This window comes from Cetorhinus maximus, chromosome 7 (assembly GCF_964194155.1).
Source record: "Cetorhinus maximus chromosome 7, sCetMax3.hap1.1, whole genome shotgun sequence".
Taxonomy (NCBI): domain Eukaryota; kingdom Metazoa; phylum Chordata; class Chondrichthyes; order Lamniformes; family Cetorhinidae; genus Cetorhinus; species Cetorhinus maximus.
In genome coordinates this window covers 108,967,680-108,992,667 of record NC_135885.1, presented here as the reverse complement: position 1 = coordinate 108,992,667, position 24,988 = coordinate 108,967,680, and the positions used below count along the sequence as shown (strand labels likewise).

Genomic DNA, 24,988 nt, shown 5'->3' with positions numbered 1-24,988 from the left:
CAGAGTTAGGGTCAGTCTAGAGATAGACAGAGAAGTGTAAAGACCTAGGATGGAGTCAGCTCCATGACTGTACCCTCTACCGTATATATGTATATAGCTATGAGTTGCTCATAAAGACTTGATGTTAGTATTCTCAGGAGTACGAAGACTTCTTCATAGTGTCCGAAGCAGGATTCTTCATTATCCAAATTCAAAATATTTAAGCAGCATACAGAGCTATGCTTTCTTGATTCAGGTGTGTCTGAAACAGACAAGCAAGCCATAAAAAATTGCATAATAATTGGGAATGAAGGTCTACACAGGCTGAACACATAGGATTAACAGCAGAAGATCTAAACAATCCTCAAAAGATATGGACTACATTGGATGACCTGTTCAGAATAAAGTTAAACTTCCGTATTCATCGAATAGAGTTCATAACATTTTGACAACAGCTTCCAGAATCCATAGACCACCTTGTCAGCTGATGTAGAGAAAGGGTGCCTACTGTGATTTTTCAGGCACAGAGCTAGCAGACAAAATTGTTGAGTTGATGATCGCATCCACTCCTATAGAAGCATTCCGGAAAGATCTGCTAGACAAGCCCAAAATGTATAGCATCAAGGTGGATGTAAGTACAAAGTGATTCTCGCAGGTCAACAACACTTACATACAACCACAATTGTTGACACACTTACTAGAGCACCTAAACCTAGCCAGACATGTGGAAGGTGTGGTATTTTGCATGCACCCAGCTTTCCTTCAATTCTGCAAGGCCTAGCAGAAAGAACCATTGACAGCAGCAGTGCACTAGAGCAAAGGGTGATGCAGCTATAAAGATCCATGCACTGATCTAAACAGACTGTACACAATGGGTATTTTCAGGCAATAAGAATGACCATCTGGTGTCCTATCAGAAACATATACATGAGGTGATTGTTAAACCAGAAAATGACAATGACAATGATGAGATGAATAATGGTGAATAAATGTTTCACAGTCAATCTTGTGGAAAACATAGACGCTGTCACACCGTGCAAAGTGTTTGCCAAGATTGGAATTACCTGCCCTAAGAACTAATTAATGGCCAAGATTGACACAGGGGCAAGTGCCAACATACTACCTCTGTGGATTCTAAAACTTATGTATCCACAGACATAGAAGGCCAAGGTGAAACGTACTACTGGGAAATTTTCAGCATACAATGGTTCACTGATTCCATCTGCAGGATTCATACTCCTGGAGTGCAAGTACAATCAATCCTCCTGGGTCTCACAGATGTTCTATATCATGGAGACGAAAGGCCTGGCAATTGCAGGCCTGCCGGCATGCTGTGACCTCACAATAGTGACAATCCATGGAATCAGTCAGATCTCATACAGCAGATCAACCTCAGAAACTGCTCCTATCCCCTCAGTTCATGACATAACATTGAAATATACAGAATATTTTGACAAAATTGGCAGTTTCAAGGGCGCTGCAATATTATATTTGCAGGAGAATGCAAGCCCATCAATTGATCCACCACATAAGTGTAGCATCCACTTAGAAGACAAATTGAAGGTCAAACTAGACAAAATTGAGAAAGACGGAATCATTAGAAGGGTACAAGAGCACACAGGCTGGTGCAGCTCAATTACGTGTGTCACAAGAAAGGACAGATCATGTTTCAGAGTATGTTTCAATCCACAACATTTAAACGCAGCTCTGAAACATTGTCCTTACAAAATTCCTATATTAGAAGAGTTAAATCCGAGATTTGCAGGTGCAGAATTTTTCTTGAAACTTGATGCCAAGCTAGTCACTAGTCATGGTGAAGTCCTTACCCCATTCAGAAGATATTATTTTCAATGGCTTCCCTTCAGATTAGTCAGGATTTCTTTTAAGCTCACATAAACCGCACTACATGCACAATATCGGGATGTATCTGTATCACACATCACATAGCTGCTGTGTGGGAATAGCAAAGTAAGAACATGGCCATAATCTGAATTTATTGATTCAAAGGGCACATAATGAGGGATTGGTGTTCTACAGTCTGAAATGTGCCATCAACGTGCAGCAGATTAATTTCTTTGGTTCTATTTCCTACAATGCTGGCATATAGCCTGATCCTAATAAAATAGAGGACATTAAAGCCACGCCAACTCTCAAGTTAAGGATAACCTTCAAACATGTCTATATCCCTTTGATTTCCTGCTCCATACATTCCCAATTTTGGTCAAAAATCATCCCCACTAAGGGAATTGTTGAGAAAGGATGTGCCTTTGCTGCCCTCGAAGATCACCAATACCCCTTCAAACCACTGAAACAGTCATTATCAGAAGCATCAACATTGCAATTTTATGAACCTAGGGAGACAGCTACCTTGGAGATTGATACCTCATAGAAAGATCCAAGAGCATGGATACTACAAAAATGCAAACTGATTGCATTTACTTCAAAATCTCTGTCTGTAATGCCATCCAACCACTCCAACATGGAGTGGAAAACATTAGCTCTAGTGGTTGCAATCATGCGTTTTCATATCTATCTATTTGGCAAAAGATTCATGGTAAAGACCGACCACAAGCCACTGGTGATGATTTGCTAAAAGCCAAAGGCCAGTAAACCGCCAAGATTGCAATGTCTCTTGATAAAGATTCAAGGTTACAACTGTGAGATTAGAGGTTCACTGGGACTATCGAGTACCACTGTTCCCCGAGATTTGACAACTGTGAAATGTTTGATTAGACCACCAGATTGCCCCAATTCAACATAACTGTTTAATTTAGATTAATAGAATGAGCACCAGGTAAACTTAACAAGTAAATAACTGTTTATTAAACAAATTGTCTTTAACCAGTGGCAAAAGAAAGAAATATGAACTAATTTTTAACTCTATAACTTAAACTCTACCCCTTCTTAACCCCTATATACAAACACACACACACGTGTACACACACACAAAAGACATAAAAAAATGGATTTTAAGGATGAGATAAAACAGTTCAATAGCACCAATCTGGAGTACAGGATTAGTTGGGTTGATTTTGATTGATGTCTTCCAAATCCCTTGCAGTTCGTTGTTAATTACATGAGATGGTCTTCCAGCACTTTCAGTCTGTATTTCACTGGATGAAAACTTGCTTTTCAATGTCTTTACTGGTGATTTTCCCCTTTTCCTCTTGACAGGGGATTTTTCAGAGACAGCAGGCTACAGAGATATGAAGGAAAAGCCAGCTAGCTAACTTTGTAGATTTACTGCAAACAAACACACAAAGGAGAGAGAGGTTTTAGGTGTGTTCTCTTTGCAGGCTAGGATCTCATCACATAAAACCTTGAACGCCTGATCAGGACCCAATTAAAATGTTGTTGCTAGGCAGTTCCCCTTAGTTCAGGACCCCTTTCAGACACCATTTTGTTCGACCTGGCACACATTATTTCAGGAGATAGCAACATTGCATATTTCTCATCCTGTTCCAGTGAACATGCCTTTCAACTGCAGCCATGGTAGTTTTTAAAGCCACAGTCCAATTTTTAAAACCACAGTCTCACAGAAATAAAGAAAAAAGATGTGTTTCTTACAGGCCTCCACCCTTAAAAGAGATGAAACACCATTTCAAATATGTGTTTCATCACAAGGTATGTGACACCTGGATAACAAAACACGAAACTTATATTCATTCATTCTTTTTCCCCCTTATATAATCTTAAGCATTCCCTACATCTTTAACTTATTTCAGTATTTTACACCCAGGACAATGCACCCACAATCCCATTATCTTTATCAACAATGTGAACAGTTTTTACATTGAATGGTTGAAACAATAGACTCCATCTAAACAGTCTCGCATTTTGAGTTTTAAACTTCTCAATGAACACCAGCGGATTATGGTCAGTGTAGATTAGTGTTTCTTTGTTATTGTGTCAGACATAAACTTCAAAAAGTGTTGAAGAGGCAACACTGCTAGAGTTTATTTTTCTACTGTAGGGTACTTCCTCTGGTATTGATTTAGTTTCTTGGAAATGTACCCCATCGGCTTCTCTATCCCTTTCCTTGCTTTTGGATTTTGCTCTTTTTTTCTTGATCTTTACTCTTGCCATGTACAACGTGATTTCTACTGGATTTAACCCAGTTTTCTTTGTGTTTTTGTTCCCTGTCTCTGCTTCTTGAGTTCACATGTTTTCCTCTTTCTTTATCTTTTACCATATCTGTACTTCTAGAGTTGTCCCTTTTCCCTCTATCTTTGTCTTTACTCTGTTCTCTATCTCGGCTTCTAGGTTTTGAGTTGGCCATTTTTTCTCACTCACTGCTTTTACTTCATTTTCGACCTTTAGATTTCGATTTGGCCCATTTTGCTCTCACCTGGCTTTTACTCTGTTTACGATCTCCACTTCTGGATTTCGCCTCTTTACCATTACTCTGCTCTGGATCACATGTGTTGGATTTTGACTTGACTTGTTTCGTCAACTCTTTTCCATTAGTCTGCTCTCATTTTACTTTACATGCTCCTGTTTTCATTTTGGTTAATGGCCTTACACAATGTACTAATACCCGACTAAATGGTTCTTCAAAAACTGGTATGGGTATTAAAGGTATTGGTTTGATTACATATTGAGGTTTACTTACTAGCTGATATGTATGACACATTCTACAAAATTGCACTACGTCTTTATGAAGCCTTGGCCAGGTAAAATGCCTGTTTATCAATGCTTGAGTTTTCTATATTCCTACATGTCCTGCCATGAGAAACTCGTGTGCTACTCGCAATATCTCCTTACAATATTTGCGCTGTACCACTATCTGATGAACAACCATCCATTCCTCATCCACAGGTCTGTGAGGGTGTCTCCACTTCCTCATCAGAATTCCGTTTTTAAAGTAATAGCACTCCAGAACTCTTTCAGCCTCAAGTTCAGTGTGAATTGGCTGTGCTAACTTAATTTAACTCTGGATCTGCTTTCTGAGCCTCAATTAAGGAAGACATACCAAACATTTATTTTGAATTATCCTCATTCTTAAATAAAGCTTCAGCTACTCTAACATCTGCTTGTGGCATTACATTGACCTCTGGTGATGGACTTTGTTTAGCCATTGCTCTGGTCACCCCCCACACAATGGAAAAATACCAGGAACCTGTTCTTGTAAATGCTCTGTCTTTTTATCCTCTTTCAGGCTTTCTGTGATTATGGGCGAAGCTATAACCTTCACTCCTGCCAAATCATTCCCTAGGAGTAGGTCCACTCTATCCATGGATAATTTCTTAACCACTCCTACAACCACCGATCCAGACAACAAATCACACCCCAAATGCACTTTGCACAATGGAACCGGGATGTACTCTCCACTTATCCCATTTACAAATACTTTAGCTTTCATTGAACTCTCTGGAGGGAAAGCTAGGTCATTCTTCAGCAAAAAAGTTTGAGTAGCTCCTGCATCCCTTAATATAATTATGGGTTTAGCTGCATCATTTTATGAAAAAGGGGTTATCTTCCCTTTAGACAAAAAACCTTTATATCTCTTATTCACTTTACCTGCATTCACAACAGTGATTACCTCCAGTTCCTTATTTGTAGTTAAAGCCACAATTTGATCCGTGGCATTTTATTTTTGAGTTCCCTTTTCAGACTCACTCTTACGAAATACAACATGTCCTATTGGCTTCCCTTGCAACTTCCAGCATTCTGAAAGAATGTGTCCCACTTTATTACAGTGGTAACACTTCAGCCTTCAAGTTTCACCTCCACCATCAGTACCTTCCTGTTCTGTTGAAGGGTCATGAGGACTTGAAACGTCAACTGTACTCTTCTCTGCCGATGCTGCCAGACTGCTGAGTTTTTCCAGGTATTTTTTATTTTTTGTTTTGGATTTCCAGCATCCGCAGTTTTTTTGTTTTTTTTGTTTTTATGTCAGTACCTTCCTTCCTGATCTGGGGATCTCAAAGTATTCCCAGCTATCCATTCTTTACCCTGGCTACTTACCTTCCTTTCATTCTCCCACTTTCCATCCTTTTCAAATTTATGGAGATGATGGAAAAAAGGTTTGGTTTTATGGATCAGCTCATAATCATCAGCCATTACTGCTGCATGCTTGGCAGTTGCAACCCTTTGGCCTTCCACGTGGGTTCTTATTACAGAAGGTAGAGAGTTTTTAAACTCTTCCAAGAGAAAGGTCTCTCTGAGAACTTCACAGGTGGTTTCAACTCCTAATGCTCATATCCACCTGTCAAAACCATTTTGCTTAAGCCTTTCAAACTCAATGTAAGTTTGCCCAGGCTGTTTCCCTAAATTTCAAAGCTTTTGTCTATATGCTTCAGGGACCAACTCATATGCACTCAAAATGACCTTTTTCACCACATAATAATCCCTAGAAAACTCCTCTCACAGTGAAGCATAAATTTCCCATGCTCTATCTGTCAATTTGCTGACAATTTGCCCAGGAACTTCACACTACCTCGACTCCCTCAATGGACTGGCTCTATTCATTGGCAGTGAGCTCCAAAGCCTCCTCCTCTATTAGCGTGAGGATCGTCAGGTTTGGCACACCGCCTCCTGTCTTCGATCTTTCAAGTGCATTGTGGGCCCTCTTCTCCTGCAAAGAAAGTACGACATTGCAATGATTTGGAATCTCCTGTGCAATTATTCCTTCACACTTCTGACCTCTAAGAACTCCACAGGCTGAAGAACCTGCAGTGCCAAATAACCATTACACCTTTCACACTTTTTCCACACGTTGCCCCCACCCCCCCGCCCCAATTCCTCCCCTCCCGCCCCCCACCCCAAAAAAAAACCCTTCATGGCATTAGTTCATCATGCTGCCTCACACTTTTGGTCAGTGTACAAGATATTACCCTCATGGAGCCTTCTTACACCCCTCTGTGAATGGACATCTCCATAATGGAGAGAGTTTTTTTTCCTTCTCGGAGAGTTTAAAATCCCTGTCTTCTCTCTCTGACGCATACTGAGGATGCCCCAATAAATGACAAGTGTGGCCAAAGCAGATTCCATGGATTTCTTAACAACCCATCCAGATATTTGACACATTGTATGCCAACCAATCTCGCTTTGTCTTTCTCATGAGGGTTTCCAATCTCCACATTTGAAGATCTCGCCTTGGAATTCTTTCCAAAGGTTGCTCTCATTCGAGCGATTTCAACAATGTCCCACCTCGCAGTGTTTCAATCTCGCCTTCTGAGATTCCTTTCTCCTGGATATCTGAGTACACTCAAGCATCACCTTCCAAGCATGATTTCAGATCTTCGGCTGTGCCAAGTGGAACACTACTGCTTTAAAGAGTAAAGAGTAAAGAGTACTGCTTTGACCCTGCAGTACAGAGTCATAAACCTTCAGCTGCTTTCTCGAATCTTCAGGGCTTTTCTCCAGCTCACTTCACTTCAGGTCTGTTCACTGCAGCTCATTCTTTAACTCACAGCCTATTTCTCTGCTCCTTTCTTTTAGCTTAACTGATCCCTGTCTTTGTTTCTTATCAGGGACTTCCTTCTGGGACCTTCTCCCTGTCCCCCTCCTGTGCCCTGCTTCCTGGGACACCTACTTGGTAATGGTGCTCTGGTTTAGGTCATCTGACCTGCATCGTTTGTCCTTCCTTGTTTCAACACAGGTGGGCTGGACCGGTTCCTGGCCTGAAGAAGGTGAAATAAATGAACTGCGCATGTGCGGCCAGTTCCTGGCCTACAAATTTGGATTAAGATAAGTATTTGAGTTTCATCACACTGGGATGTCATATTTCAATTTTGTGCTTGTGTTGAATTCAGTAAATTAGTTTCTCTCTGGGATGTCTTACTATCAGCTGCATGAGGAGCTCCAGCCTGGAATTTATAGCCTGGAGGAACGCTCTCAGGGAGTCGTCATCTAAAACTTGGAGCTGTCCTTGTCCTTCTGCCCTGGTCATCACCTCACTCTCTTCTCTTGGGACAATGAGCCTATCTCACTATCTCTCTAGAATCATCAGGATTTTGCTTGAAATACATTCAGTTTTTTCTTGACTGCCAAAGTTCCTACAATCTTCCCATCAGTAAATAAATACACAAATAAATAATTGGCACTGACCCAGGTCAATGCTTCAAAATATTTATTAGCAGCATGAAAATTTTCCTTCGTGAATACTCTCATCCCTGGTGCATGTCAGAGTCCTGTGCCAGAAGTCCCTTTAAATGAGAGGCCACGTCTTGCTTCCGGGTCATGGCCTGCCAGCATAGTGCCCAGACATCCCATCCACTAGGGCTCATTGGGCAAGTAGCACACCCTTAAGAAGCCCCATTGGCCAAGAACCCAAATGTAGCCGTTAATTGGACAATTTGCGTATTATAGCGTGTCTTTCAAAGGCAGGGCAGGATTTGGTAATCTGAGCAGTCCCTGGTCAGGCTCCCGTCCACCACAATGGAATGAAAAATTCATCCCTTTGTGTCTTCACCACACAAGTTGCATGTTCTCAGTGAGGTGGGTGAGATGCATCAAAATTAAATTCTTCACAGTGCATTCTAGTATTAATAAATTCTAGTATTAAACAAGTTTTCTGAGGAAGACTGCAGCATGCATCAAAAGATTGTGGTGGAGTTCAACTTCATACATTGTACTCTAATATATTTTTAATTTAATCATCTTTGCTTAAATATATTTATAATTGTTTTTATTAAAGTTGAATTTGTTATGAGATGCTTAAATGTTAATTATATTTAACATTTAAATATAATTAATTCATGGCTAATATTTATTACAAGGAAATGACAGGGTTTTTCATATTACAACAGTATTACCTCAGCAAAGTTAGGGAAAGAGGCAATTAAACCTCAGCAATCCCAGCAGTCATGGTGACATTTACATAGATTCTAATGTGGGACAAAATCAATCAGGCAGGTTCAATTGTAGCATTCAAGAGGGAATTGGTTTGTTTCTGAAAAGGAAAAATGTGCAGGGTTACAGGGAGAAGGCGGTGGAATGGCACAAGGTTTGCTTCAAAAGAGAGCCAGCACAGACGCGATTGGCTGAATGGCTCCTTCTGCACTGTAACAATTCTGCGATTTTGTGGGTCAATTTATTCTAATGTGGAGCTGGTTGAAATTATATTAGCTCCATCCCTTGTTCACATTGTATTCATTTGATAAAATGTTATGAAGCTTTTTGAAAAACTGGAATGAGAAAGATGGTTGACCACATATTCCTAAAATGTGACCATTCACTGCTGAGGGAGGAAAAGTAAAGTGCAGGAGGGAAAAGAAACTAATTTACTGAATTCAACACAAGCACAAAATTGAAATATGTACCCTCCTTAGCTTGTATGGCTCAGCTATTAAATGGAATGTCTGACTGCATGGGCCACCAGCAGAGACCTGAGCAGGGAAGGAGCTGAAGGAAACCATGTCATTGCATGGTTTTAGAACTTGTAACTATTAAAGCAACCTCCTGACAACCTAAAAATTCTTTCCCTCCAAACCCCCACCCCGCAAAATCCCCCTCTCCACCCTCCCAACGGCCACTGCCACCATTACACACACAGGTGTGGATTACGATTGTACTTGTTAGTTTCAATTGGTCAGGAAACCTGGAATTGAGTGAACTGACTGAGTTAAAGAGCCAAGGCAAATCCCATTCCATGAACTTTCGGGTATCCAATCAGCTGTTTGACACCAATGCCGTGAGCAGGTCCAAAAATCTAATTTCTACCCTAAATGAGAAAAGGGATGATCGTGTTTGGCAAGAGAACACATAAGGAAACAAATGATGGCTCTAGAAGAGCTGTAAATGTGGAATGCAAAATCACTACCCAATAACTGCTATATTCAAAGTAAAATACACAAAATAGAAAAAAACACAAAGGCAGAAAATGGGACAGTGTCATGTTCTGAAGTTGTTGCACTCATTCTGGAGTCTGGAAGGCTGTAAAGTGCTTAACCCAAAGATGAGGTGCTGTTCCTTGAGCAGTGTAGGAGCAGTGGGACAGTGTAGGAGGCCAAGGACAGGCAGGTCAGAGTGAGAGTGGAGTGGAGAATTAAAATGACAAGTGATCACAAGCTTGATCTTGCTTGCGAACTGAACAGAAATGTTCTGTGAAGCGATCATCCAATCAATGTGGAGGAGACCACAACATGAGCAGCAAATATATACACTGAATTGCAAAAAGTACATGTATTTGGGACTTTGAATGATGGAGATGGATGAGGTCAAATGGTAGGTATTGCATCTCTTGCACATGTATGTGAAAGTGCCATATAAAGGAGCGAGGTTTATTTTATGTGACTGAGGAGTAGACCAGTATGTTCCAAAACGATCCCTTTGGAATGCTGAAAGTGGAGGAGAAAACGTGTTTCATGAAGTCATCACATTGGAGGCAGCAGAAATGGTGGAGGATGATCTGTTGAATGTGCAAGCTGGTCAGATGGAAGGTGAAGCCAAGAAAAATCCTGATGAGGTTCTAGGCAGGCTGGGGGGGGGAAGGGGTGGAGAGCAGAAGTGCTGGAAATGCACCATCATCCCTTTTGTAATTTAATCTCTCCTGGCAACACCCATCCCTTTTCCTGCCCCTGTACTGGCTTAAAACTGTTAGATCTCAAACTATTTACAGTTCTGATGAAAAGGCTAAATTATAGGGTACTTTGGATTCCCCACCATCACCCGCCTCCCCAGCAAAAAATTATTCAATTAATAAATTGAAGGCGGGTCTTTTGTCCTTCTGGATCAGGAGGTCCCACCTCAGAGATAAAGGCAAAATACTGCAGATGCTGGAAATGTGAAATAAAAACAAAAACAAAAAATGCTGGAAAAACACAGCAGATCTGACAGCATCTGTGGAGAGAAAGACAGTTAACGTTTCGAGTCCGTATGACTCTTCCTCAGAGACCTTAGAGAACTGCTTGTCAATCAGAGACACTTGACATGGGCCACTTCTGCTGCCGGTTAAACGCCAACAACTGCGGAATGAGTTAATTCCCAGTTAAGGGCCTCAATTGGCCCACTGACGTACGAGCCACCCAATCAGCCCATCGATGACATAATTGCAGAGGAGACGGGGTGGGGGGAGCAAGTAGGTGGTGGGAAAGCCACCAGCTGGATTTAACTAGTACACTTCCACCCCGCACCCCACCCCCCACACCATCTTTAAACCTGTTGGCAGGGAAGCGTTAAATCCTGCCAGTTAATCCTGTCTCACCCTCTATGATGCTGCCTGACCTGCTGAGAATTTCCAGTATTTTCTGTTTTTATTTCATGCTCCACTCCCTTCCCAGTTTTAAAAAATTTATTCATGGGATGTGGACATTGCCGACTCGGCCAGCATTTATTGCCCACTCCTAATTGCCCTTGAGAAGGTGGTGGTGAGCTGCCTTCTGGAACCGCTGCAGTCCCTGTGATGTAAGGACACAGTGCTGTTAGGGGGGTGGGGGGGGGGAGTTCCAGTATTTTGACTCAGCGACAGTGAAGGAATGGCAATATAGTTCTAGGTCAGGATGGTGTGTAGTTTGGAGGAGAACTTCCAGGTGGTGGTGTTCCCATGTATCTGCCGCCCTTGTCCTTCTGGATGGTAGTGGTCATGGGTTTGGAAGATGCTGCCTAAGGAGCCATACAAAGGAACAGGGTGAGTTTTTGCAGTGCATCTTGTAGATGGTACACACTGTTGCCACTGTTCATGGATGGTGGAGGGAGTGAATGTTTGTGGATGGGGTGCCAATCAAGCGGGCTGCTTTGTCCTGGATGGTATCAAGCTTCTTGAATGTTGTTGGAGTTGCACTCATCCAGGCAAGTGGAGAGTATTCCATCACGCTCCTGACTTGTGCCTTGGAGATGATGGGCAGGCTTTGAGGAGCCAGGAGGTAAGTTACTCACTGCAGGACTTCTAGCCTCTGACCTGCTCTTGTAGCCACAGTATTTATAGGGCTAGTCCAGTTCAGTTTCTGGTCAATGGTAACCCCCAGGATGTTGGTAGTGGGGGATTCAGCGATGGTAATGTCGTTGAATGTCAAGGGGCGTTGGTTAGATTCTCTCTTGTTGGAGATGGTCATTGCCTGGCACTTATGTGGCGCGAATGTTACTTGCCACTTGTTAGCCCGAGCCTGGATATTGTCCAGGTCTTGCTGTATTTAGACATGAATTGCTATAGTATCTGGGGAGTCTCGGATGGTGCTGAACATTGTGAAATCATCAGCGAATACCCCCACTTCTGACCTTATGATGGAGGGATGGTCATTGATGAAGCAGCTGAAGATGGTTGGGCCTAGGACACTACCCTGAGGAACTCCTGCAGTGATGTCCTGGAACTGAGATGATTGACTTCCAAGAACCACAGCCGTCTCCCTATGTACTAGGCATGACTCCAACCAGCAGAGAGTTTTCCCCCTGATTCCCATTGACTCCAATTTTGCTAGGGCTTCTTGATGCCACACTCAGTCAAATGCTGCCTTGATATCAAGGGCAGTCAGTTTCACCTCAGCTTTTGTGTTTTGCTCTTTTGTCCATGTTTGAACCAAGGCTGGAATGAAGTCAGAACCAGGCGGAATCCAAACTGAGCATCAGTGAGCAGTTTATTGCTAAGCAAGTGTCAATTGATAGCACTGTTGAAGACCCCTTCCATCACTTTACGAATGATCGAGAGTAAACTGATGGGTCTGTGATTGGCCGGGTTTGATTTGTTCTACGGTTTGTGTACAGGACATACCAGGGCAATTTTCCACACTGCTGGGTAGATGCCAATGTTGTAGCTGTACTGGAACAGCTTGACTAAAGGTGCACCAAGTTCTGGAGCACAATTCTTCAGAACTGTGCCAGAATAAGGACAGCCTTTGCAGTATCCAGTGCCCTCAGATCTTTCTTGATATCACGTAGAGTGAACTGAATTGGCTGAAGACTGACATCTGTGATGCTGGGGACCTCCAAAGGAGGCTGAGATGGATAATCCACTCAGCACTTCTAGCTGAAGATTGTTGCGAATGCTTCAGCCTTATCTTTCGCACTGATGTGCTGGTCTCCTCCTACCTTGAGGATGGGGATATTTGTGCAGCCACCTCCTCCAGTGAGTTGTTTAGTTGTCCACCACCTTTCACGATTGGGTGTGGCAGAACTGCAGAGCTTAGGTCTGATCCATTGGTTGTGGAATCACTTGGCGCTGTCCATCACAAAGCCTTATGGTTTCCCAATCTTGAGTTGCTAGATCTCTTCGAAATCTATCCCATTTAGCGTGGTGGTAGTGCCACACAACATGATGGAGGGTATCCTGAATGTGAAGACAGGACTTCGTCTCCGCAAGAACTGTGTGGTGGCCACTCCTACTGATGCTGTCATGGACAGATGCATCTGCGGCAGGCAGATTAGTGAGGATGAGATCAAGTAGGTTTCTTCCTATTGTTGGTTCCCTCACCACCTACTATGTTCATCAGGACTCGGCTAGCTAGCTCAACCTGTGGTATTGCTACTGGGCCACTCTTGGTGATGGACAATGATGTCTGCCACCTAGACTTCATTCTGTGCCACCTTCAGAGCTTCCTCCAAGTGGTGTTCAACATGGAGGAGTACTGATTCATCAGCAAGGGGGGTGGGGGGGCTGGGTGGGGGCGGTGGTTGGCCGTGGGGGGCGGTAGTGCGTGGCAATCAGCAGGAGGTTTCCTTGCCCATGTTTGACCTGATGCAATGAGAATTCATGGGGTCCACAGTCATGTTGAGGACTCCCAGGGCAACTCCCTCCCGACCGTATACCACTGTGCCACCACCTCTGCTGGGTCTGCCGGTGGGACACGGTGATGCTTGTTCCGTTGGTGGGACATGGTGATGCTAGTGTCTGGGACGTAATCTGTAGGGACAATGTCAGGCTGTTGCTTGACTAGTCTATGAGACAAGTCTCCCAGATGTTAGCAGGGAGAACTTTGCAAGGTCAAAAGGGCTGGATTTGCTGTTGTCGTTTCCAGTGCCTACGTCAATGCTGGATGGCCCGTCCTGTTTCATTCCTTTTTGACTTATCGACTTTTTAGCAGTTGGATGCAACTGAGTGATTTGCTAGGCCATTTAAGAGTCAACCATATTGCTGTCGATGTGGAGTCACTTGTAGGTGAGATGTTCCCTAAACGGTCATTAGTGAACCAGATGGGTTTCTATAACAATGGTTTCATGGTCATTGTTAGCCTTTTAAATTCCAGATTTTTATTGAATTTGAATTCCACCATTTGGATTACCAGTCCAGTGACAATGTGACAATACCACAACACCACCGCCTCCCCTCTAAGTTTTTCCAGTTTTGCCAAAAGATCATTAACCTGTAAGGTTAACTCTGTTTCTATTGACAAATGTTGCCAGACCTGCTGAGTATTTCTTGAATTTTTTGTTTTTACTTCGCATTTCACACAACCAGCTTTGTTTAATGGTTAAACTGCTTTGTTAAATTGATTTGTTATAGATTTTGGCTTTGAATAAAGCTGATAAAGTGATCAACAATCACAATGCTGAGTGCATAGGTTTAATTGCTTTAAGACATCTAGCTTTCACATGTAGGCAGCAGTTGCCTTTGATTCTCCAATTCCATGAATTAGAATCATAGTTGTGGAGTAACTAAAAAACAATACTAATCTAAACCCTGGACAGGAGACAATCGTAATTACCAGTTTATGTGAAATGCTCCATGGACAAACAATCTTAGATCAACACATTTTCCCAGATGTAATTTGGCAATAATTCTTGTTTAAATGATAAAATGCTGCAGCTGCCCCTTCAGGACCATAACTGGTTTAGCCTTCAATCTGCAGTAAGAGATCACCTCCAATTTATTTTCTAAGCAGTTTTTTTTAAATGTGAGTGCTGTGTTCCTAATTGTAAGGGGATTTTTTTTTTAATGGTAGGGCTGCAGAAGCTGTCCTGAAGGGAGAAGCAGAATCTATTCTTGTCTTCCATATGCAGAATATTTCAAATACAAGGACAGAGAAGGATAGTCCACTAAGGAACAGTCTGGTAAGCAACATTTCTATGATTCTATCTCTCCACCTGAGTAAACTGTATCCTCCTAACAGGTTAAAGCTTGCAAGGCTACTTGTCTCTCGTGAAGTTTTGAAGGTAGCCCCAGAGATCTATTTGGTCTCACTAATTTGATGGCATCATGCTATCAGTACTTCACTTGGGTTCTCTGGCCTGATAGTTATAGCCAGAGAACAGACATAAACACTTTGCAACTAATCTCTGCTTTGAATACAACCAACATGTTTCATAATAATTTTCATGTTTTTCCAACATGCTTGTGCATGGAGATTTCACAAAACCTACCCTTGTGTCTAAGGGCAATTAGGGATGGGCACGAAATACGCTGGCCTAGCCAGTGACACCCACATCCAGTGAAATAATTTTTAAAAATATACCCCGTTAACCTAAACTGCATTTGATGGCTCCCCCATTTTTGATTGCAAAGTCTGTTAGAAGTAGCTTGTTATTGACTGTTCAACTTATTTAATTAGCTCCAAAGTTAAAAAAAAGTGTTGGTTCTGGCACTGAATCCACTCTTGAACTTCAAACTGGGTAAATTTACTGGTGATCCATGTGCCATACTTTATGACTTCACATCTCTGCCCTGTGTTTCTGCATATTCCTTTTAAACTCACCTTCAATGTCTGCCCCCTTTACTCAAAAACTGAAATTGATTATACGGCTCTATTCTGTGCTCCCCCACTCCCTGCAGCTTGAAAAAGATAAAATAATAGATGTAACAAAGGAAAAGATGAATTCAAATTTAATGAGAAGACACAGCCCATGCTACCACAGGCCATAGATCGGAGGTGGCCACAGGGGCTGCAAAGTGCCAAAGCGGGCTGTTTAAATGGCCTGCCAGTTGTTCATCCAGTTGTTTCCTCAAATTTTACACTCTCTAGCCCTCACCCCTCACACCCCCATCCCCCCTGATACCACCTCCATGCCAACCCATGCTACCCAGCCATCCCCATGCCAACTTAATGACAATTCATGCCAGCTCATGCCCCCCCACCTCCCTGCACCCTTACACACTCCATACTAATTCAACATGGACATACCTCAGGAACCACGTTGCGATAAAATAAAATGAAGGTCTAAATATTTATTACAGCCTTTACTCTATTAACAAAAGGCTTCAGTTCAAGAAAGCAGATTCAATTTTTAAAAATCCCCTCAGGTACTTAATTCCTTATAAAAACAAATAGGCTTTTATTCATAAACTCACATCAAAGGCAATACATTAATAACCTCTTTAAGCTGACAATCAAACTGTGAACTTAGGGCCCCCTGCTGAGATAATTATAAATTGTGGGAAATAGTCAAGCATTGATAATGACATAATGTTAGCCCTTAAGGTAATGTCAACCAATAGCTATTGTAACTGCTAGAACTGATACGAGCATTCTTTTATATTTTTAAAAGGATTGTAGTTTTAAATAACTTCACAGCTTGAGTTATTTTACCTCTCACTGAAATGGTGGGCTGTTTTTATAATTTTAAAGAATTGGGAATTTAATTAACTTCATTGCTCAACAGTTCTACATACCTTATCTCCCCTTGACAAGCATTTATTTCCAATCTAAAAATCCATGACTCCCATATTGTGGGTTATGGCCCTTGCTACAGTGAAATGGGGTCTGTTTGAACTCAGCCCTGAATTCCCACCCATCATTTAAAAAAATCCACAGAATCTCCATGATGTAGCAAAAATCCCATCCGATGTTTCCACTTGTTGGGAAGGCAAAAACTAGGGACCATAAATATAGGACGGTCACCAACAAATCTGAAAGAAATTCAGGAGATACCTCCTTACTCAAAGAATAGTAAGAATGTGGAACTTGCTACCACAAGCAGTATGTGGAATTACATGAAATATACTGCACAGAAAGACTTTTTGGCCCAACCAATGTCTCAGAATCACAGAACAGTATATGACCCATAACTGTTGAGAGCAGTTTACCAATCACAGATACCAATAGCAGCATTCTGCCCTCTAGACAAAGTGTTAGGGAACTCTTCCCTCAGCCTTCTTTCTCCTCCTCTTTTGATCCATCTTCCATCTGAAGAAGGTGGCTAGCTGACCAGCACTGCACCCTGTCTATGAGCACTTGTTAATATACCCTTTTTCTGGGTACTGGTAGCTTACCCACTGTCAATCAACTGTTCAAATCCTTCCAACCAATGGATACAGTGCAGGCACCCAAAATGTCAGGGTGGTCACCTCTCCCGCTGATTGTCACCTTCTTTAAGGTCAGCTTCTTAGTTTATGTCATGATGAGGGTCATTTTCTGGCCCTTTCACTAACACTTACATAGATAAGGGGGTACGCAAGACACCATCCTGCCAACTTAGGATTGTCAACATGGAAGCCTGAACCAAGTGACCCTGATGTTTCCAAAGACTGTTCAGAATTGTTGCCTGTTTAGAAATTATCTTTTCAGAGAGAGAGAATTAGTAGTGTCATAAAAGCAGCATTCTCCACTATGCAGAAAATACCAGTTCATTAAAGGCCCTAATTTCTAACGCTTCCACCTCTCCTTGTGGTAATGAGTTCCACATTGTAGCCACTCTCTGTTTAAAGAAGTTTCTTCTGAATTTCCTATTTGATTTATTGAAGGCTTCAAGATTTCTTACAAGCTGAAAAACGCTCGCTATCTATTCTATCAAAAGCTTTTATCATAGTTGAGGTCAATAGCATGGATGCATTTAAGGGAAAGTTAGATAAGCACATGAGGGAGAAAGGAATATGGGGATATGCTGATCGGGTCAGATGAAGAGAGGTGAGTGATGTGATGATTATAGTTGACTGTGGTAGTGGACTCAAGTATTAGGTACTATATAGTACTCTGTACTAGATAGGGGGGGGGTTCACCTGACCTGGGGATTGAAGGTCAGATAACACATGTTGGAACCTGTCTTGATAGAATTCAATTACTGCAGATATGTGTGTATGTTAGGAAAATGAGTTATCAATAAAGTTAGCTCAGCTACAAAGTCGACGGCCTGTGTGCATCATTGAAACAAAAAACAAGACATGGGGCTGCTTCTTCCGGTTGGTGAGCGGGGGCCCGCTCGCCGCCGATGCATAAAATGACACAGGGTGATGTTGGGCAGGCGTCCCGACGTCACCCCATGTCATTTACATTTTCAGGTCGGCAGGCGCGCAGCTGAGTCGGCCACGTGGCCGCCGACCTGTCAATGGTCTATTAAGGCAATTAAAAAAGTAATTGAAAACCTTATTAGACCTGCCTATCCAACCTTAAAGTTGGCAGGCAGGCCAGGAGCCCAGGCGGGCTTCTGAAAAGGCATGAAACCTCATCCACGGGCAGGATGAGGTTTCATGAGGGATTGAAAAATTTCAGAATATTTTAAAATAAAAGTTATGGACATGTCCCAACTCATGTGACAGTGTCACATGAGGGGACATGGCAGCGAATTTTTTTCTATTGTTTAAACAGCTTTTCACATTTGAGCCGATCTCCCTGAGGCAGTTCAAGGAATCTCCCGCCCCCCCACCGGCTCCTATCTCTGTACCCTCAACACACCATACGGACAATACAGGTTTTTACGCTTACCTTTTGGTGTTAATTCAGCTCCGGAGGTGTTCCACAGAACAATGAATCAGCTGTTTGAAGGGTTAGAGGGCGTAGATAGCTGTATTGACGATGTGCTGGTCTGGGGAGCCTCACGAGAAGAACACAACCACAGACTGAGGCAGGTGGTGGACAGAGCTAGAGAAAGGAACCTCAAGTTTATGAAGGAAAAGTGAAAAATAGAACTTCATGAAATCAAGTACTTGGGACATGGGCTAACAAGTGACGAACTGAAGCCAGACCCGAGTAAAATTGAAGCAGTCATTAACATCCCACCCCAGAATATTAAAAAAGACTTGGAGAGGTTTTTGGGAATGGTGACCAATCTTGGGAAATTCATTCCAAACATGTCAGACCTGATAGCACCTCTCAGAGAACTTCTACAAAATGATGTGGAATGGCACCGGGAATAACGTCACCAGGAAGCTTTGACCAGTCTGAAGAGAACACTGACCGGGCACCAGTGTTAAAGTGTTACGATGTCAGACAGCCAGTCAAGGTCTCAGTGAATGTTTCAAAGACTGGCCTGGGAGCTGTCCTCTTGCAAAATAAGGCACCAGTGGCATACACTTCAAAGGCAATGACTGAAACACAGCAGCGGGTATGCCCAAATAGAGAAAGAAATGCTGGCAATTGTGTTTGGCCTAGAACGCTTCCACCAGTTTGTCTATGGCAAAGACATGGAGGTAGAGTCTGACTATAAGCCTTTGGGAGCTATACTTAAAAAGCCCCTGAACTGTGCACCACCCAGAATCCAAAGATTACTAATGCATCTGCAGAAGTACATCGCAGACACTCTGTCACGCGCATACCTACCCATCACAGAGGAAGAGGATAAAGAAACGGAAGCACAGGTTCACATGCTGACAAAGAACTGTGGCTGTAACTGGATGAGATCAGGGAAGTGACCAAGAACGATGACTCTGAGGAAACTGCAGCTGATTTTGCAAACTGGATGGCCCACACACTGGAGTAGAACTCCTTCTGTTGTACAAGAGTACTGGAACCTTCGTGAGTACAATAGTACTGGAACCTTCATGAGTACAATAGTACTGGAACCTTCGTGAGTACAAGAGTACTGGAACCTTCGTGAGTACAAGAGTACTGGAACCTTCATGAATACAATAGTACTGGAACCTTCGTGAGTACAATAGTACTGGAACCTTTGTGAGTACAAGAGTACTGGAACCTTTGTGAGTACAAGAGTACTGGAACCTTTGTGAGTACAAGAGTACTGGAACCTTTGTGAGTACAAGAGTACTGGAACCTTCGTGAGTACAAGAGTACTGGAACCTTCGTGAGTACAAGAGTACTGGAACCTTCGTGAGTACAAGAGTACTGGAACTTTCGTGAGGAATTTCACGTAGCAGAAGGAATACTTTTCAAGGGAGAAATGATCATAATTCCTGTAACACTGAGGAAAGAAATGCTGCAGTGCGTACATGAAAGTCACCTCGGCATAGAAACATGCAGGAGAAGAGCTTGAGAAGTAATGTATTGGCCTGGAATGTGAGCACAAACTGTGGAAATGGTGAATGCTTGTGCAGTGTGCCAAAAATACAGTAAATTGCAACAAAAAGAACCACTTCAACCATACAGCATTCCAGAGAGGCCAAGGCAGGAAATTGGAGTGGACTTGTTCACATTTGACATCAGTGAGTACCTTCTAGCAGTAGATTATTACTCAATGTTTTTTGGAGTCTGTGCTGCTGAGAAATGATAGTAAGAGCATCACTGTAATAAATTAAGTGAAATCAACTTTTGCTCGCCACTGCATACCTGAATTGTCATCTCAGATAACGATCCATAATTTTCAGGCACTGAGTTTCACATCTTTGCGCAGGAAGTTTTGCCACATTACGTCAAGTCCCAAATATCCACAATCCAACGGAATGGTGAGCGTATTGTGCAGACCTTAAAACACCTGATGAAGAAGGCAAAGGTGGACAGGAGAGACCCCTGCCTGGCTCTGCTGGATTTCAGTAATATTCCATCACAGGGCATTGGATCGTCTCCAGCACAGCTCCTGATGGGGAGAAGACTATGAACTAAGCTTTCAACTGCGCCCCAACTGTATTTCAATAGCCAATGAGCTACAGCATGCAGGACCTGCTCAAACTGAGACAGCAGAAGCAGAAACTGTACTTTGATCGAGGCGGCCGACCTCTGCCTGAACATGGGAGAGACAGTGAGGTTTTAACATGAAGGGATCTGGAATCCTGATGTTGTCACAGGAATCACAGGAGAACCAAGGTCTTACGTAGTGCAGACTCCAAACAGGCAACAGTACAGAGAAACCAGAAATTCTTACAGAAAGCAAATGAAACGGAACCTTGTTCTGAAACGGAAAGTGTAGCTGAAGATCAAAAACCAGAATGTACCAGTGAAGCAACAGGTAACCAGACAAAGCCTGAGTGTCCTGAAAACTATCCAAGGGGTGATAGTGGCACAGAGCTGGAGAAGGCCCCTTGTCCTTCAAAATCATCTCTGTCACCGTTCAGAACATGGAAGAATTGTGCAAAAAAACACAAGATACAGAGATGAGTAAAAGACAAAACAGACTGATCAAAAGAGTGAGAAAGACTAGATAAGAGACTGTGTACTTGAGTTGTATAAAATTTTTTTTTTTTGAAAAAGGGAAATGTGATGATAATAGTTGATTGTGGTAGTGGACTCCAGTATTAGATACTATACAGTACACTGTACTAGATAGGGGGTCACCTGACCTGGGGATTGAAGGTCAGATAACACATGTTGGAACCTGTCTTGATAGAATTTAGTTTCTATAGATACCTGTCTAAGTTAGGAAAATGTGTTATCAATAAAGTTAGTGCATCTACAATGTTGACAGCTTGTGTGCATTATTGAAACAAAAAACAAGACAGGCAGAGGGTTGTGTGGAGCATTGACACTGGCATAGGCCAGTTGGGAAGAATGATCTGTTGCTGTGCTGTTGAGAAAAATATTGGTGACTAAAATTAAGGAAAGCCAAAGATGTTTTATTGGTACATAAAGAGCAAAAGGAAAACTTAAGGAAAGAGTAAGACTTGTTAGACACCAAAAAGGGAACTTGCATGTGGAGATGTCAGCATGGTTCTCGATTAATATTTTATATCAGCCTTCACAAAAGAGGCAATTCAGACAATTCAAAAATTGTTGTTGACAACAAAGTGCATGAAATACTAGACGGGGTAAACAGTGTAATAGGTAATGATAATGGATTTAGCATATTTGAAAGTAAGTAAGTCAGCAGGCCTGGATGAAATGTTTTTTACATTCTTTCATGGGAAGTGAGCATTGATGGCAAGACCAACGTTGTTACTTGTCCCTAATTACCTTTGAGACGGAGGTAATGAACCACTTTCTTGAACCAATATCAGTCACAGAATCACAGGATCACAGAATCACAGAATCACAGAGTACAGAAGAGGCCCTTTGGCCCATCAGGTCTGCACCGACACGTGAGAAACACCTGACCTACCAACCTAATCCCATTTACAAGCACTTGGCCCATAGCCTTGAATGTTATGACATGCCAAGTGCCCATCCAGGTACTTTTTAAAGGATGTCAGGCAACCCGCCTCCACCACCCTCCCAGGCAGTGCATTCCAGACCGTCACCACCCTCTGGGTAAAAAGAGTTTTCCACACATCCCCCCTAAACCTCCTACCCCTCACCTTGAAATTGTATCCCCTCATGACTGACCCTTCAACTATGGGGAACAGCTGCTCTCTATCCACCCTGTCCATGCCCCTCATAATCTTGTACAGCTCGATCAGGTCGCCCCTCAATCTTCTCTGCTCCAGTGAAAACAACCCAAGTCTATCCAACCTTTCTTCATAACTTAAATGTTTCATCCCAAGCAACATCCTGGTGAATCTCCTCTGCACCCCCTCCAGTGCAATCACATCCTTCCTATAATGTGGCCACCAGAACTGCACTCAGTACTCCAGCTGTGGCCTCACCAAGTTTCTATACAACTCTAACATGATCTCCCTACTTTTGTAATCTATGCCTCGATTGATAAAGGCAAGTGTCCCATATGCCTTTTTTGCCACGCGACTAACATGCCCCTCTGCCTTCAGAGATCTATGGACACAGACGCCAAGGTCCCTTTGTTCCTCAGAACTTTCCTAGTGTCATGCCATTCATTGAATACTTCCTTGTCAAATTACTCCTTCCAAAGTGTATCACCTCACATTTTTCAGGGTTAAATTCCACCTGCCACTTATCTGCCCATTTGACCATCCCGTCTATATCTTCCCATAGCCCAAGACACTCAACCTCACTGTTAACCACCCGCCCAATCCTTATGTCATCCGCAAACTTATTAATCCTACCTCCCACATAGTCATCTATGTCGTTTGTATAAATGACGAATAATAGGGGACCCAGCATAGATCCCTGTGGTACGCCACTGGACACCGGCTTCCAGTCACTAAAGCATCCTTCTGTCATCACCCTCTGTCTCCTACAACTAAACGAATTTTGAATCCACTTTATCAAATTACCCTGTATCCCATGTGCATTTGCCTTCTTTATAAGTCTCCCATGTGCGATCTTGTCAAAGGCTTTGCTGAAATCTATATAAACTACATCAACTGCACTACCCTCGTCTACACACCTGGTCACCTCCTCAAAAAATCCAATCAGATTTGTTAGGCATGACCTCCCTCTGACAAAGCCATGCTGACTATCCCTGATCAAACCTTGCCTCTCCAAGTGGAGATAGATTGTCTCCTTCAGAATTTTCTCCAATAGTTTCCCTACCACTGACGTGAGACTCACTGGTCTGTAGTTCCCTGGCTTATCTCTACAACCCTTCTTAAATAGCGGAACCACATTAGCTGTTCTCCAGTCCTCTGGCACCTCCCCTGTGGCCAGAGAGGAATTAAAAATTTGGGTCAGAGTCCCTGCGATCTCTTCCCTTGCCTCCCTCAGCAGTCTGGGACACAAATCATCCGGACCTGGAGATTTGTCCACTTTTAAGCCTGCCAACACCCCCAATACCTTGTCACTCCCTATATCAATTTGCTCAAGAACCTCTCCCCGAGTTCCATACCTTCATCCCCATTCTCTTGGGTGAAGACGGATGTGAAGTTTGCATTCAACACTCTGCCGAAGACCTCTGGCTCCACCCATAGATTGCCCCCTTGGTCCCTTATGGGCCCTACTCTTTCCCTGGTTATCCTCTCCCCATTGATATACTTAGAGAATATCTTGGAATTTTCCCTACTTTTACCAGCCAGAGCTTTCTCATATCCCCTCTTTGCTCTCCTAATTGCTTTCTCAAGCTCCACCCTGCACTTTCTCACTCCAAAAATGCCTCCGCTGATTTGCTCCCCTTGCACCTGCGAATATTCTCTCTTTTCCTTCTCATCGTATCCTGAATATCTCGGTCATCCATGGTTCTCTGGGCTTGTTACTCCTTCCTATCACCCTAGAGGGAACATGTTGAACCTGTACCCTCCCCATTTCCTTTTTGAACGCCCCCACTGCTCCTCTGTAGATTTCCCTGCAAATCATTGTTCCCAGTCTACCTTGGCCAGATCCTGCCTTACTTTACGAAAATCCGCTCTTCTCCAATCCAAAACATTTTTTTGCAACTTGTCTATTTCTTTGTCCATAACAAGCTTAAATTGTCCAATGTTGTGGTCGCTATCACTGAAATGCTTGCCCACCACCACCTCAGCCACCTGTCCGGCTTCATTCCCCAGAATTAGGTCCAGCAATGCACCGTCCCTTGTTGGACCCATATTGACCTAAAAAATTCTCCTGTACACATTTCAATAAATCCACTCCATCCAAACCCTTAACACTATGTCTATCCCAATTAATGTTGGGACAGTTGAAGTCACCTAATATAATTGCCCTATTGTTATTGTTTTTACACATCTCCACAAATTGTGCACATATTTGCTCCTCAATTTCCCGCTGACTATCTGGGGGTCTATAAAAACACCTAACAATGTGGCTGCCCCTTTTTCATTCCTAAGCTCTACCCATAAAGCTTCATTCGATGTCCCCTCCAAGATATCATCTCTCTTTACTGCAGTCACTGACTCCTTAACTAATAATGCAATGCCTCCTCCTCTTTTACCCCCTCCCCTGTCTCACCTGAAGATTCTATATCCCGGAATGTTGAGCTGCCAATCCTGCTCCTCCCTCAACCACGTGTCAGTGATGGCTACTGTATTACAATTCCACGTGTCAATCCTCACCCTTAACTCATCCGTTTTACCTGTAATACTCCTGGCATTAAAGTAGAGGCCATCCAGCCTTGCTTCACTCCCTTGAAACTTAATGCAGCTGTACTCCCTCTGACTTGATTGTTTTACTGTATTATGATGTGCCCCTATTCTGCTAACATTCTGTGTCCGCTCCCCCTGCCAAATTAATTTAAACTCCTACCAACAGGACTAGCAAACCCACCCGCAAGGATGTTAGTCCCGCTCTGGTTCAGATGTAGACTGTCCCGCTTG

General features: G+C 42.9%; 1 protein-coding gene across 1 annotated transcript in view; it reads left to right on the top strand.

Annotated features, from left to right (window-relative positions):
* The window catches only part of bcl9 (BCL9 transcription coactivator), a 478,755-nt gene that overhangs the window by 323,149 nt on the left and 130,618 nt on the right, over positions 1-24,988 (top strand). The window contains exon 7 of the mRNA XM_078545908.1: positions 14,796-14,904. Coding sequence (XP_078402034.1) covers positions 14,796-14,904 — 109 coding nt within the window. The remainder of the gene's footprint in view (positions 1-14,795; positions 14,905-24,988) is intronic.